The sequence below is a fragment of the Takifugu flavidus genome, chromosome 19 (genome assembly GCF_003711565.1).
Source record: "Takifugu flavidus isolate HTHZ2018 chromosome 19, ASM371156v2, whole genome shotgun sequence".
In the NCBI taxonomy this organism is placed as follows: Eukaryota; Metazoa; Chordata; class Actinopteri; order Tetraodontiformes; family Tetraodontidae; genus Takifugu; species Takifugu flavidus.
This window is the reverse complement of record NC_079538.1, coordinates 8,162,484-8,178,171: the sequence shown is the minus strand read 5'-3', so window position 1 is coordinate 8,178,171 and position 15,688 is coordinate 8,162,484. Positions and strand designations below refer to the sequence as shown.

General features: G+C 43.8%; 1 protein-coding gene across 3 annotated transcripts; it reads left to right on the top strand.

The window, feature by feature from the left end:
- The first annotated feature begins 2,527 nt into the window (after positions 1 to 2,527).
- ylpm1 (YLP motif containing 1) lies at positions 2,528 to 15,687 on the top strand. 3 transcript variants are annotated; one of them, XM_057017400.1, is made up of 23 exons: positions 2,528 to 3,336; positions 3,799 to 4,029; positions 4,161 to 4,190; positions 4,801 to 4,989; positions 5,085 to 5,587; positions 5,691 to 8,252; positions 8,407 to 8,533; positions 8,607 to 8,742; positions 8,812 to 8,901; positions 8,996 to 9,173; positions 9,281 to 9,304; positions 9,405 to 9,580; positions 10,053 to 10,207; positions 10,350 to 10,412; positions 10,539 to 10,658; positions 10,754 to 10,930; positions 11,017 to 11,100; positions 11,285 to 11,368; positions 11,455 to 11,526; positions 13,934 to 13,985; positions 14,749 to 14,867; positions 15,007 to 15,187; positions 15,413 to 15,687. In XM_057017400.1, exons 1-22 carry the CDS (start codon positions 2,818 to 2,820, stop codon positions 15,151 to 15,153), a joined length of 5,838 nt encoding a protein of 1,945 aa, XP_056873380.1. In that variant the 5' UTR covers positions 2,528 to 2,817; the 3' UTR covers positions 15,154 to 15,187; positions 15,413 to 15,687. The 3 variants fall into 3 exon arrangements, with proteins under 3 accessions (XP_056873380.1, XP_056873379.1, XP_056873381.1); XM_057017399.1 differs by having other exon boundaries at positions 3,796 to 4,029; XM_057017401.1 differs by lacking the exon at positions 9,281 to 9,304 and having other exon boundaries at positions 2,529 to 3,336; positions 3,796 to 4,029.
- Position 15,688: the final 1 nt, after the last annotated feature.

Genomic DNA, 15,688 nt, shown 5'->3' with positions numbered 1-15,688 from the left:
AATTTGACGACATAAACTCATTCAATTACAGTTTTTCAATGGGGAGTGGGTGTGCTGGGGGGCGATAGGGAGGCGCGGCGAGTCAAAGGAGGCGGGTAGCCGAGCAGAGCGCCCTGCCAGGGACCCGGCCCACAAAATCCTGGTCAAGTCAGGCAATTAGTCATTGTGAGTGATAAATAAATGGTGATGAATTGTAGATGAAAGACCCCCTCATACACACTCACACACACACTCACACTATCCACTAACTACGGTTTTGCTTGATATAGTGAAATTTTGGCTTCATATCCAACTGGAGCAAAAAAAATTTGGACTGTTTTAGGGATTTTTTTTAAATTCATTTCCATTTTTGGTTTGGTGCTGACTTGAGGGAAGATTTTAATCGTAAAAGGTCAAGGTGATTAAAATCTTACACTCTTTTAACTAGGCTTTACACATTTACAGTAGATTCAATTTGGAGAATCAGAAACTTTGTACAGCCGATGAATACAAGTATGAGGTAAACAAACTCCATCGCCCATCATGCAACTAAAAAACATTTGGGTATTAAATAGCTTTCAGAGCATATTAAATCTACAACACGTTGTTGTAAATGATGATTCCTCTTGTTTCTCCACGCCAGGTCTGAGGCGTGTTTACCTGCAGCGGCTGCAGGGGTTTTATTTGTTATTTGTGCAGAGAGGAAGATGCTGGCGCAGCACTCTGTGTGATGCCCTTTAATGCTCTCTATCTTATCAGCACAGCATCACCTCCTATTCAAACCAGGGCCCTGATTGTGCGGTGTGATGGTGTTCCAGTCTTAACATTGGGAATAGTTTGCGGAGGCAGCGTCTAATTTGTGAAGTGAGGTATTACAGAGGAGACAATTAGACCAGGGTTCGATTGGCGTGTGCAGGCTTGGATGCTGACAGTCAGGAGAAGGCTTTCAAATGTCATACCAATTAATCTATCCAGCCATCAAACAATATTCTGGAAACAAAGTCAGGGGGGGCGATCAATCTGCATCACTTTTCTCCTCACCGGGTTATGGGAAAATTGATTTGTCAAACAAAGCATTTTGGAAGCAGTGCATGCTTGTTCGGGATCCATTAGCCTCCATTGAGCATTTTGTTTAACATAGGATTTTCATCACAGAGAAAATGCAGTGTCCTCAATACTGTGAGCTACAACTTTACGATTTCTGATTTCTTTGTTCTCCCCTGGAAAGCTTTAGAAAGTGCTGATGAAGATTGAAAAGGGGAAAACTTCTGACTGAATATCTGGGCCTGTGTTTTTAAAATAAAATAAAAATAATCACCTTAATGTGGCTGGCTTCTTTCATGCAGCCTGCGTCAGGCGTTAGCTCCCATACCTCAGATTATTGTACACTGTGGGACTCTTCTGCCATCCAATACACCATGACTGCCTTAAGCTGTATCATGAATTCCCTCTGCAGTGTATTGTTCTAACTGTATCACATTGTGCCCGCCGTGCTGTTTTAGAGGGGAGAGAGCTTCCTCTATGGGATTTTTCCCGGTTCCCATCCCCTGATAATGTGTCTCTCCCTAAAGGCTAGGCCTCTGTGACCTTGTCTTATACATTGAGGGCGTCTTAAGCGAAAGAACGGAATCCTGAATGGGCCATTTCCCCTCTTTTAACACCCCTTTAATGTCATCAGTGAAATATGAAGTCATTAGCTGATATTAAAACACTGCTGACAAACTAATTAACGCAAGACATTAAACAAGACGGGCCTGATTAATCCGCTTTAACGATTCTTTTTAAGTGGTTCTGGTCAAAATTAATACAGATTTACTGGTGATCTTAAGAAAAAATACTATTATGTGTATCAGACATCAAGGGCAGCCTAAAGTCAGTGGTCTTTTATATCTAAGTACTTTCACTCCCACCAATAACAAACCATCTGAACTCAAACAGTTGGTCCTAAAATACTTTATGAATATGTTCTATGGAAGTTATTTATTTCAGATTAAAAGGGAACATATCTTTTTAATCTAAGTAATTGCATTTATTAATGAAACTAAGTTTACTATTTGTATCCTTCCATAAGATAACAAAAGTTATTATTATTAGTATTGTTATTGTTGTTGTTGTTGTTATGCTATAGTATTGTTCTTGTGTTATCTTTCCAGTTTTTTTCTTTGTTCTTGCAGCAAGTGCTTGTAAATGTCTCCCTCTTGTGGCTTATAATGTGCAGAAGAATCCGAGCTCTCGCTGTGTATCATTTTTAATAAATAATAATTAAATTCGTTTAGGCGTTTGGAAATCACAACAAAATATGCAGTGTTTATTCATACAAAACCCAACGTGACAATTGCCAAAGTGGTGGATGTTTGTTTGAATGTCTCTGTTTATTTAAAATCAATGTGTAATGAACAAGTTACTGCTCGGTTTATGAAAAAACATGACATTAAAAACGACGCACATTATTTATCCACTTAGTTTTTCCAAATTAAATCGCCCTGGCTTCATAGGGGCCATTTAAGATTGGAGCAACACCAGTCCGGAGGAAGTCGCTGGGATATGACGTGGGTACACGTCATCATTGAGCGCCACATTTATGGCCTTCGGTGGTATAATGTACCTTATTTCAAGCGTTTGGAAAAACGCTATCCTGGATAGTTTATATCTATAACGGCACTTTATGCTTTAATAATAGCTGCGGTAACATTGCTTATTGTGTTATTTAGTGTAATTTTACTTAATTAGGGTATGAAAATGTAGAGCCTGTAGTCCAACCCTTATAAACGTTTAGCATTAGCTTTTATAGCTGTGGGCGAGCACGGATCCTTTGTACGCTACCAATCTTTTTAGAGGATGTACCCCTCCTGGGGAAATTTTGGAGGACAATTTTCGCAGAACTATGGAGGTCCTGGACCTCGTAAGCCGACGGGTGGTCCAACCAGTGAGCAAAGCTCCGGTTTCGGCGGCTTCGAGGCGCCGTCCGGTGGCTCGCTGTTCTCCAGCTTACAGGAGCAACATCTTCAGCAGATGCAGCAGCTGCAAATGATGCATCAGAAACAACTCCAGTCTGTGTTGCACCACAGTAACCACGCTAGTCCTTTTGGAGCCCCGGTCCCTGCTGGGTTTCCGGGCCCTTCGTGGAATTCAGAACAACCGGGACAGGCGGGCTATAAGCAAGACGAACCCGCTGCTCCATCGTCTGTTCAACGGCAGCCTCCTCCGCCTCCACCACAGCCAAATGAGCCACAACCTTGCCCCCCTCCTCCTCCAGAGCCCCATTTGTTGAAATCACCGGATAACAATTGTCATCAAATTGAAGCAACCATAGGCCATTTGTCCAAGATAGAAGATGACAAGAGTTTACCATTGCAGGTAACATCGTGTATTAAATCACATCAGATCTTTATTTAACATCAACTCCACCTCTTCATTCATCTGCCAGTGTGTTTAAGTGTAGAAAATGGTTGTGATTTGTGCTGAAATACCCCATAAAATAAGATATCTAACTAAAGGGAAGCCATGCATTGTCACCATTAGTCAAACATGAAACGGATTAATTTAAATGTAGTCTTTGATAGATGCTACAAAAGTTTACAGTACATCATGCAATGGGTATTTGAACAAATCTGATTATTGTAAGTCGGTGTTGTCTTGTGAGTTTATTGTGAAGTTGCTGTTGGATTCCATTATATATTTGTACACATGAGCTACAGGGTGAAAACATCATCAGGATAAATCTGTGGTGGCCAACCAAATCATGGTTTAAGATTAAATAAACCTGTTAAATGTACAGGCTCTAAATGAGTGCATATTGTCTGGTTCTTTTTCCAGCAGCAACAACATCTTTGGTACAAAAAGCATCTTGACAATCTCCAGAAATTAAAGCAAGAAAAATCCAAACACAACCAGAACGATGGTGATGGTTCTGGGCCACCACCTCTGCCTGTGGAACTGGTTTCTTCTGCTCCTCCTCTTCCTCCATCTGAGCCAACGAAAGGAAAACCTCCTCCACCTCCTCCAAAGGAAGAGCCCCCTGCTCCACCCCTGCCTCCCGAGGACTTAAAGGTAGGTCCAGTTCCAGTATCATGAAATTGTCCCTCTGTACAGTCACTTAAAACAGAGGTTTTTACTCACAGTTTATTGTATATCAGTTAATGGTTCCAAACTTTGATTGTGTCAATTTCATGAATTTACAGAGAGAAAATGTAGAAAAAACAACGGACACAGTAAGTCTCAGTACCAGTCGCCCGTCATCATGCTCTTCACTCATCTTCACCTTTATTGCTCTTGAAAATCAAAACAATGATTTTCTGCATTATCTTCATTGTCCCACATACTCAGTCCGAATTACAAGATAATGTTTGTGATACCCAATGAAGGATTTTTGAGCTGATGCCAATATCTGACACTTACCTGCTCCCTGTGACAAGATCACCCAAAATGATTTGTTGAAACCCTGATCGACCAATTCTTTATTGGACTAATGAATATTGCGGCTCCCCAAGGCAGTTATTAAGATCCTACATGTGGCATAACCTTAACCTTTAACAGTGTTGATTGACAAGCCTTTAGGAATATTTACAGGGCTTATGTCAAAGCTTTAGCCAAAAACTCTGTCTAAAGTACTGTAATGCCTTGTGCGCCCCTGGTTTGTTGTCATGAAAGCAATGTCATTGCCACCAACATCTGCTACCCTTGTACTCTCTGAGTTGAATTACAGTTGAACACGGTGCTTGCCATCAGTAGTACCATTCCCCCTCAACAAAATGCACCAACTATAATACATTTGATTGAGGATATACTGTTTGGCATCAGTCCTACTCTATATTTCCACAGCCTGCAGCACCACCAGACCCAGTGGAAGCTGCACGTCTCCAGCAGTTACAGGCTGCTGCAGCACAATGGCAGCAGGTGCAGCAGCAGAGGGCAAACATGCAGTACCAGGCTCTGATGCAACACCATGAAAAGCTCCAGCAAATCTTGGAACAATACCAACAACTGATTCAACAGCCTTTCAATCCACAGGTAGGTAGAACTTTTTTAGCCAGAAGTAGTTTGCTACTGTGGCCCAACACCATAATAATAAGAATAATTCAACTTTGTATTTATCTTTTTTACAGTCGATGTCTGTTGAAATGCAGTTGAGGCACTACGAAAAGCAGCAGCAGCAGTTCACACCTTTATTCCAACAGTGGAATTGCTCCTTTGTTCTCTGGCATGAGCAGTTCCAGACTTATCAGCATAAAGACCAACTGCAAGACTATGAGCTCCAGTGGAAACAGTGGCAGGAGCAGATGAACGCCACAAATGCACACATTCAGGAGCGGGTGGCCACTCTCACTGCCATGGTGCCTTTTGCTTCGAGCCAGTATAGTGGTGGGATGATGGGACAGTACGGTCCGTTTCCAGGAAAAGACTTGCACATGCAGCAGCAGCCGGTGAGGCCAGATATGCAACAGTCACCTGCTGCTATTGCACCCAGACCTCAAGGTCCACGACCCAATGTTGGGTTTGGGCAACATTTAGAATCGACTGCGGGGCCACCTGTTAGAGGAGGTGGACCTAGAACCCAGGGTCCTCCAAACTTTCAACCGCAAAGCTTCAATAATATCAGAGCTCCACGGTAATTTTTTCCAACATATATTCCTGTTATTGCCGGATGTTTTTAGAAAATCCATATATGTGGAATGATTCATTTATCACTTTTATTATCCCCCTGATCATAGTGGAAACAACCCCAGATTCGACCAACCGCAGCCAGGTTTCGATGGTCCTCCAAGACTTGACCTGCCTCAGCAGCGCTTCGATGGTCCACCGAGGTTCGATCAACCCCAACAGCGCTTTAACACCCCGCATCGATTCAACCAACCGCAACACCGTTTTGATGGTCCCGCGAGATTTGACCAACCCAGACAGCGTTTTGATCAACCTCGATTTGGACAGCAGGCCAGATTTGAACAGCCCCCGAGGCACCCTGCACCGCCACATGGATTTGAACACCCAGTCATCTCCCAGCAAACTCCAAAAACTGAGGAGGATTCGGTCCCGAAACAGCTTGAGTCTGTGGATTCTAAGACAACGGGAAAGTCTCCTGGTGAATTGCTGTCAGACAAAGGAAAGACCAAGGCAGAGCCAGACAGTAAGATCAAAGTTGAGGATATGACGGATGATAACCTGTTGGGAAGTGATGACTTCTTTGTTCAAAGTGACCCTATACCACAGACATTACAGGCAGACACAAAGCCTGGTGACGCTAAAAAGAGTTTTGCTCTGAACAGTACTGTAAAACCTCAACTTACTGAGTCCAAGCCTACAGTAACCACTCCTGCTGCTGCTAGTACAGCTGCTGAGAAGAATCCCCAGCAGAAGGAAGCAATATTGGCAAACAACAACAAACCCCCAATGGCTCCATCACGACCACAATCTTCAGACCAGGTGTCATCAATGCCAGATCTGTCAATAAACACAGCTGGAATAGGGCGCGGCCAGCCCCAGGCACGAGGACGTGGTTGTGGGCAGATGGGTTATGGAGAGATCAGGGGACCAAAAAATGTACCACCCGGGGAGAACATGGGCAATTCATATGAACATATGCCACCTAAAGAAGACATGGAGACATCAGAAGAACATGATAATTACAGTTGGCAAGATCCTTCATATGAGGAATATGGTGATGCAGAGTCTGAAATGCCTCCTGAAGAATATTGGATGCCAGAAGAAGAATACTTCCCACCAGAGGAAGAGTATTATGATGAAGAACGAATAGGGTCACAATCTAGGGGGAGAGGAGGGCCACCCATGATGAGGAGAGGGCCTTCTATGGGCAGTGGTGGTCCTCTAATGGCAAGGGGTGGTCCAGCTATGGGTCGAGGGGGACCTCCATTTGGTCGAGGGGGACCTCCATTTGGTCAAGGGGGTCTACCAATGGGAAGAGGTGGACTGCGAATGGCACGAGGAGGACCACCAATGTTGAGAGGAGGTCCACCCATGGCTCGAGGAGGTCCACATATGGCTCGAGGAGGTCCACATATGGCTCGCGGAGGTCCACCTATGGCTCGCGGAGGTCCACCTATGGCTCGAGGAGGTCCACCTATGGGTCGTGGAGGTCCACCTATGGCTCGAGGAGGACTTCTACTTGGTGGATGTGGAGGACCACGTCCAATTGGAAGAGGACAGCCAATGGAGGGACATTGGGAACAAAATGACTCATTTGAGTTCCAGGAGGAAATGGACCCTTATTGGGGAGAATGGGCACCTCCAGTGCGAGGCATGAGACCCCCATTTCCTCCTGGTCGAGGTCGCCCCCCTCGTGGTCATCCTGGCTTTATGCACCAAGGAAGAGGGCGCCCCTCTCACCCAGCACAGGGAGCAATGAATCACGAATCATTAGGGCATGAAGGTGATGTAGAAGATCCTGAGATGGCTCCAACAAGACCCTTCATGTACCATGAACACGAACCCAATAGTCATCCAATGCATCCTGATGGACGAGGTAGGCGCCGCATCCCACCCACACCTCATGAAATAGTAAATTCTATGGAGAAGCCCTTGTATGATGAAGGTATAGAGGGTGATATAGGTTGGCAACCGCCACATGGCAGAGGCCGTCCCGGGGCTCCACATGATATGATGGATTCAGGAGGGGTGAGGAGGAGGCCTGTGGGCAGAGGAATGGCAAGAGGTATGTGGCGACCAGGTTCAAAACCCGAGGGATTTGAAGAAGGATGCAAGGAGGGTTATTTTGCGGATTATGGTCACGGGGAAGATGATTATCATCGTCGGCGACTAAAACAAGACTATCCATCAGAAGACTATCGGGATGATCCCAAGCACCGCGAGTCGGAATGGGACAGAGATCCTCCTTCCATTAGAGACTACCCACCTCGCATACCACCATCAGAGCCTTACAGAGATGGACCTTGGCGGGAGGAAAACGTAAGAGATTATGCACATGGTGAGCCTGACAGGGGTAGGGGAGAACTAAGAATCCGCGAATACCGGGCCGAACACCCGTATCCCCCACGGCTTTCAGAGTGGGAAAGATCTTCGCGAATCCCTCCACCAGCAGAGAGAGGGTATCCTGCTGATTATGAGGAGCACAGAGCGCGATATGGGGAGGGCAGGGAAGAGCCTCCCTTGGACAGAATACCTCCTGCACTACCGGTAACAAACCTGCCAGAAAACACTGTTGATTCTGCCGCAGCAATAAGTGACACAAAAGTGCTCGCTCTGTCCCAGCATCAGCACGAAATTATTTTAAAAGCTGCCCAAGAGCTTAAACTAATCAGGTACTGTTTCATCTTTTGTCATTAATTCCTACATTATTTGCCATTAACACAAAATGTCACTTGACTGCTGTCGTTGATAATTGCACTATAGTCTTGAAATGTTTATTTTGTCTCGACCTCCATAGCTTTTATTTATATTATTCTGGCTCTGCAGGGAAATGAAGGAGGGGAAGACGCCTGTTCCTGAACCTCAACATGCATCAGCTGATATCCTGCCTGAACAGCTTCCGGCTGGTCTTCTCGGTTTGGAAATTCCACCAGATGTCAGAGATGTCTTGAAGGTGGGATAAAGGCAGTCATTTTCTATCCCAATTATACCTGTCGGTTAAACCTCCCTTAATCTCACACCTTTAGGGAATGACTGCATCTACCCACACCACTGCTGAGTCGTTGGATTCAAAGCCCATTGCTACCGATTACCAGCCACCTATTTCTGCATCATCGATATCGACATTGATGCCAAAAACTGTGGATTATGGGCATGGACATGGTATGGATAATGTGCATAACATTTAGTGTGCTTTTAAAACGCTGCTGATGGTATCACTCAATGTCTCAGAGCCCGGAGCTACTGTTGAGCGGATCTCTTACGGTGAGAGGATAATTTTGAGGCCAGACCCGGTGCCCATGGACAGAGGCTACGAAAAAGGTACGTTTCACTTTTTTAAATACTCTTCTTTCTTTGAGCTGAATTGGCTCCAGTTTTCTTTCAGCTCCAATTAACACTGCTTTTATTTTCTTAGAACCTCTTGGCCTAAGAGATCCTTACAGCCGAGACCCGTATTATGAGAGACGTCCGGACCCCTACTTGGACCGCCGAGAGTACGGCAGAGAGAGGGAGTTGTACAGGGAGAAGCTCCCGCCTGAATATGAAAGGGAGAGATTCGAGAGGGATCGCTACCCAAGAGAGAGAGACGACAGGTACCATGTTCCCTGGGTGCTTCTGACATCTTCCTCCCATATTGTAGGGACACTTAGATTGTCAGAATGTGTCATGTTTTGTTCTATTTGTCTATCTCTAATTCAAGCATACATTCCATGGTTGAAGAAAGGTACCGTTCCATTGTGAATAGACCTCAGTGTGTTAGTTAAAGGCAAGTAGTTCCACTGGCAAAACCAAACTTTAGCTGTTATTTCTCCCCCTTTTTGCAGATCACCGCTGGGAACGTCCTTACGCCCAGGATACAGGGAACGAGATCGGGATCTCAGAGAGAGGGAGCGAAGTAGCAGTCACGACCGAGAGGAGCATTTTGGAAGACTTGGCTACGATAGACCCCCATATGATCGCATCGTACCTGAGCGATTTGGCCACAGCACGTCACCATACGGTATGTTTGGCGAGCTCGTCTACCTCAGCAAAAATTGAGTTGTACAAGGTTAACATTTTATAAATTAAAATGCTTAATATTTGAGTAAACTTTGCTTTGATACTGACGCCCAATTTAGGAATAATTAGAAATTTAGAAATAATCGATCCTTTATCATAGACGTGTATGTTTGTGTATACCTTCAGCTGTTGTGTAACAGCCGGTCAGGCTCCCTGCTGTTTTTGACAGTGTGCGTAGCTCCAGGGTCTAAATCCTGAACAGGATTTTTGAGCTCGTTGTCCAATTCTTTAAGCCAATGACTAGAAAATCAGCGAAGATGTGATGGGGAAATTCTCTGTGCAGCCTTGCAACCCCCCCCCCTTCCTTCTTTGATCAGAAATACTGGAGACTTATGGTCCAAAACTTTCCACCCTTCATATGTAACCAGTGAAGTCGACTTAAACAAATATTTGAATTTCAAAATATGATACAGTGGACAGAAGAAATTACCCAGAGGAACGAGGGCCTCCCCCTGCACCGCCCCTCCCACCGCCACCTCAGCCGCCCCCACGAGTGGAGAAGAAGCCAGAAATCAAGAACATCGACGATATCCTGAAGCTGCCCGGCAGATCATCTCGACCTGAAAGGGTACGTTACTCATTTGCTATATCTTGGCCTTCATTATTGATAAAGGTGCAGAACACATGCAAGTTAACGGGGCTGGAAAATAAAAGTCAGAATATAGTGTTGTACAATGTACAAGTGCTCATTTTCATGAAATGTCGTGCAGATTGTTATCATCATGAGAGGACTTCCAGGGAGTGGAAAAAGCCACGTTGCAAAGCTCATACGTGTGAGTGAAATCATGTCTAATCGTCAATTCATTGATTCAATGTTAAGAATAATGCTTTGTTCACATTTTACTAAATCATGTACATATGGTTAAACGGTTGCTTGTGGTTATCTGTAACATCTTAAGGACAAGGAAGTGGAATGTGGTGGCGCGCCCCCCAGAGTTCTCGTTTTGGATGATTATTTCATGACAGAGGTTGAGAAAGTTGAGAAAGATCCAGACACGGGGCGGAAGGTCAAAACCAAGGTGAGTTCAAACATTAACAGCAACACTAATTAGAATCCTTTACCCTGTTGTGTTAGTTGTAATGTTCTAAATATTCCAAATAATACCTCTTGCAGGTCCTGGAATTTGAGTATGAGCCAGAAATGGAGGACACCTACCGCAGCAGCATGCTTAAAACGTTCAAGAAAACCCTGGACGATGGCTTTTTCCCTTTCATCATTTTAGACTCGATTAATGACAGAGTTAAACATTTCGAACAGTTCTGGAGCGCCGCTAAAACCAAAGGGTTTGAGGTGAGACGTGGTCATAAAGTCACAGATTCTTTTCCCTCTCCTAAATGGGACCTAAAGTCTGAAGTTTCTTATTTTGTTATTTCAAGGTGTATGTGGCTGAAATCACAGCAGAAAATCAGACCTGTGCTAAGAGAAATGTCCATGGACGCTCACTGAAGGATATAATGAAGGTCTGTCCATGTTAATGCCACTTCAATGTTTGAATTTAAAATAGATTCTCGCTTCCTCATGTCTCTAAAAGTGTCAGCAACAATAAAGTAAAGGTTCCTTGATGCGAAACACATTAAAACGGCGACTGCTGACCTCTCTGTAGCACATGTGCAGCCTGTTTCTAAACACAGATTGTGTCCACAGATGTCCAGCAGCTGGGAGCCGTCACCTCGTCACATGATGCGCTTGGACGTCCGGTCCCTCCTTCAGGATGCAGCGATAGAAGAGGTCCGGTGCTCTACCGCAACAGTCACGGTTTAATGATGCCAACCTTCACCAGCGTGACCCCTAAACTGTCGTCCACGTCTTGACAGGTGGAAATGGAAGACTTCAATCCCGATGAAGAGCTGAAGGAGCAAAAAGAAGAGGAAGAAGAGGGTGATCTGGTAGGACACAAACAGCTTACATTTGTCCTGTGATTGTGGCATCATTTCCACAATATTTAATCTATTCTTTCAGTTCTAGTTTATTACACATTTTATTATTTGTGTTTAGTTTTCAGTAAGGACACTTCCATCATCGGTCGCCAAAAGCAGCATTGGCTGCTGGTTTTGTTGCTATTATTTATTCTTCAAAATACAGTCGATCAAGTTTGGTTTTGTTTGAACCTATCGTGTGTTTAATGGCACCTAACATGTCCCTCATATCCTATATGGTCTCTGAGAGGCTTCACTTCATAGCAGCCACACACACACACACACACACACACACACACACCACACACACACACACACTATAGAGGGCACGTTTCCACTGCAGGAACTTCGGGGTAAATTTACGGGGCCGTTGGTGTGCATGTTTTGTATCTTATCACAACACAACCCCTGTAAAGATCCTGCCCCCAGTATTTACCAGGAACTCCTGCAGTGGAAACACCTCATGTTTTATTATTAATAATAGGTGGAACATAAATCACAATTATCATCGAGAGATGATACTAAAGAACCGTGGCGCTGTGCCATTGTTAGAGCAGTGGTCAGATTAGCAGGATGCTCCCACAGCGGTTAATCTGTCAGCCATAAGAGATTTACACATCTGTGCATCACAAAGCAGGAAATGTAATGAGAAGAACTTAATTTATTTTAGCAACATTCATCTAAAGCTTCCTCAAGTTGGTTTAAAGCATCAGAATCACCCTGGAGTGAAGGTGGATGTATTAAATGCTCAGTCTGACGTATGTTTGGCATCGCCATCGTACTTGTACATTTTATTCACCTGACTAAAGTATTTAGGGGCTCTAATATTTATTAAAATGGTACAATTTTAAGCCATATCAGTCTTGTTTCTTTTAAAGGGTTAATTTTGATCTAACTAAACAGCACACGCGTGAAATTGGAAAAGAAAACCTGGTGATAAAATATTAACAGCATTCAAGCTGTTCAAATCTGCCTGTAGCAGCCTTTCTAATCAGACACATTCTGCTTTTATTCCTGGTACCAGAACGGATGCTGGTTCAGTGAGCTGAGATCACTGAGCTGGTTAAATGACGTTTTTAAATGTATGAAATCCCAGTTCGACCGCAACAGCACTGGTCACGAGCCTTCCTGAGGATATGACCGCGCTCAAAGAGATGAATAAATGCTGAACAGTGTTTCACACACACTTTTATAGTGTGTCATCACTGGGCCTTTCTACTCTTTCCAAGCAGGTTTAAAGTGGAAATTGATTTTCTTTAAACCGATTTTCTTTAAACCGACTTAATTTCATGCTTACACGAAGACTGCTGTTATTATTGTTGTTAATATTATTACAACTGCAATCTGCAGCCTTTAACTTTCTTAATTTGCTTTTGTCTCAGATTTTACAGTGGAGAACTTTTTCTCTCCTTTGTATTTTCTATCAACAAATGTTTTTACCAGTTCTAAAAAAACCAAAACAAGATCTCTCCATGTGACATTACAAATGACGTAGTTAATTTCTGAGTATGATCATACCTTTATGTATTCCTAAACTCTTTCCTGTGCCCACAGACACGTTTGCTGTCTCTGGACAGGATTATAATGCACCTTATCACGTTTCACCCTGTTTCCTTATCAAACGTGGCACACCTGAGCGCATCTTTCTACAGGATGTAGGGACATTTCTGAGATTTGACTACAGACAGATCGAGTGTCAACTATAATAGGCAAAAAAGAAAAAGCTGGATACATGAAGGAGGACGGTAAACGTAAGCAGCAGCAGCATCTGCTGGTCCTTGGACGTGGGAGCAGCCGTAGATGAGAGACGGACGCAGACGTCTGTAGATCGTCTGTTGTTTGTGGCTGTTTGTGGGGGAGAATGATGTTGAGCAGGAGGAAGATGGCTGTAAATGTCTCATCACAAACAGCGAGGAGTGTAAAAGTAGCACTACGTGGATAAAGCATGCTGCAATTAAACTTTGGCTTTGAAGAAGTTTTTCTTTTTTATTTATAGCAGCAAACTCTTAATCTCACCTGTAATGATGATCCCATAAACCATTTACTTACATAAATGAACTTATACACTCTCACCTGAATGAAAGTGATGAATATTAATGGTTTCCTCCATCTTAATGGACCATTTAAACCCCAATTAGGAACCTGTTGCTCTTATCTTAGCTGTATTTGATGGATGGTGAACCTCTGAGCTCCTCCAGCTCGGCTACCTCGGAGTTTCTCCGAAGCAGCATCCAAACCAGCGCATGCTCATTGTGTCTCACAGAAAGTCATGATGTGTCAGTCAGCTGTTGCTAAACTGTTGTCTTTCAGCTCCTGCTGCTCTCTCTCTGTTTCCCTCTGATCTTTAACCACTGAAGTGTTTCTTTATATAATGTAGGGCTACATTCCAAAAAGCAAATGGGAGATGGACACTTCTGAGGCTAAACTTGGTAAGTATTCCCTTTTCTTAGATGTTTTCCAGTATCTAGCCCAGGTTGAGGGGTAGTTGTTTAGTATAATGGCTGTGTGGTTCATATCTGTCGGTTCTACCATCTGTGGTCCTCCACTCTGTCCACGCTGCATCGCTCATTCTAATGCAAAGCTGTCATATTTAAGGTGGCTTTCAATGGGAATGAAACTTTTTACATCCACCGTCCTTGTCGTACCTCATTGCTGTTAACGGAAACACAATCTTGTGACATTATTGAAAAGAATTAGAAAAGAAGCTTGAATTATGTTGACCTGTTGTAAGTAGAGATTTAATCACTTTCAGAGAAAAGGTTTCAGCTGAATATTTACTTTCTGCTGTGTGTGTTTTCTACACACATCACACAAGTGAAGGAAGGGAATATTTAGCTGCACAGTTTATTGCTTCTGCAGCTCTGGCTCCAAAACATGCATGCAGCAATAGTGACTAATCAAACAGACTTCCAACCTCCTGTTTTCCTGAAAACTTTATTTTACTGTCTTTAAATCTCCTGTTCTAACACACCCCAGCGTTGGCGTACCTCCACCTCCATGTTTATTGTCACCTGTACATACAGTAAATCTGGCCAACTGTTGCTGCATGTATAGTTTTGTACCAGACAATATGGAAACGTTTCAGAAAGACCTTTTGTAGACATGTTAAAGGAGCAGTCAGTCATGTTGTGATGTCCCTGTACAGCCTGTGAGCTCAGCATGGATCTGAGCTCTTCTCTTCCCTTTGTACAGACAAGTTGGATGGGCTGGGAGGCAGCGGGAAGAGGAAGCGCGAGGACGTCGGCCTTGACGACTACCTGCAGCTGCCTGACGACTACGCCACACGCATGTCTGAGCCAGGAAAGAAAAGGGTAATGCTGAGCTGCGGGACAGAGAGGGGAACATGCTAACCAGAGAGCGCCTCAGGAATACCCGGTTCCATGTGAAACGTTTGATATGCAGATGATTCTCACTGGTCATGAATAAACACCGTTCGCCGTCCTTGTCAAGGTTCGATGGGCTGACCTCGAAGAGCAGAAGGACGCGGATCGAAAGCGCGCTATCGGCTTCGTGGTGGGTCAAACGGACTGGGCCAGAATAACGGACGAGAGCGGCCAGCTGGCGCAGCGAGCTCTCAACCGTACCAAGTATTTCTAAGAAGATCACGTAAACTTGTTCCCTTCACTGACAGGTACGGTTGGTTTGATCATGACCACGTTAATATTACTGTAACTGAAGGGATTTTTAGCCTTCTGTTCTTTAATTAGTTTATTATTCCTCCATTTCTTTGAAAGGAACTGTCCAATATTTCTGTGATAAGTCTAAACATACATTTATAGTTAAACTGATGTTAAAAGGGTGCTCGTGAATTTGTGGAAATCTGTGATTTATTTTTACTTTTTTTGTCTTCCTGCAGGTTTCCAGAATGTGAGTCAACGGAGTTGTCGTGGCAACACTACAACAAATAAGGAAATGCTTAGTATTTTCATTCAAGAGGCAGTATAGTTTTTTTAGTTCTTATTTTTAACTCACAGAGGAGTTGTAGTTTGTACATGAAAGCTGCTTCCCCATCATGTTACCGCCAATCTTCTGCTGTTTTGTACTCCGTATGCTTTCTGTACTGTACACCTGTAGCACCGTTTCTTGCTCCATGCATACTTGGAAAAGACTAATAAAAGTCTCCAAAAACCAC

Coding starts and splice junctions, on each gene's coding strand:
- ylpm1 (XM_057017399.1), top strand. CDS start 2,818: ATGTACCCCTCCTGGGGAAATTTTGGAGGACAATTTTCGCAGAACTAT. Junction 9,581..10,052: donor CCACAGCACGTCACCATACG/GTATGTTTGGCG, acceptor AATATGATACAG/TGGACAGAAGAAATTACCCA. Junction 11,101..11,284: donor CACTGAAGGATATAATGAAG/GTCTGTCCATGT, acceptor TTGTGTCCACAG/ATGTCCAGCAGCTGGGAGCC.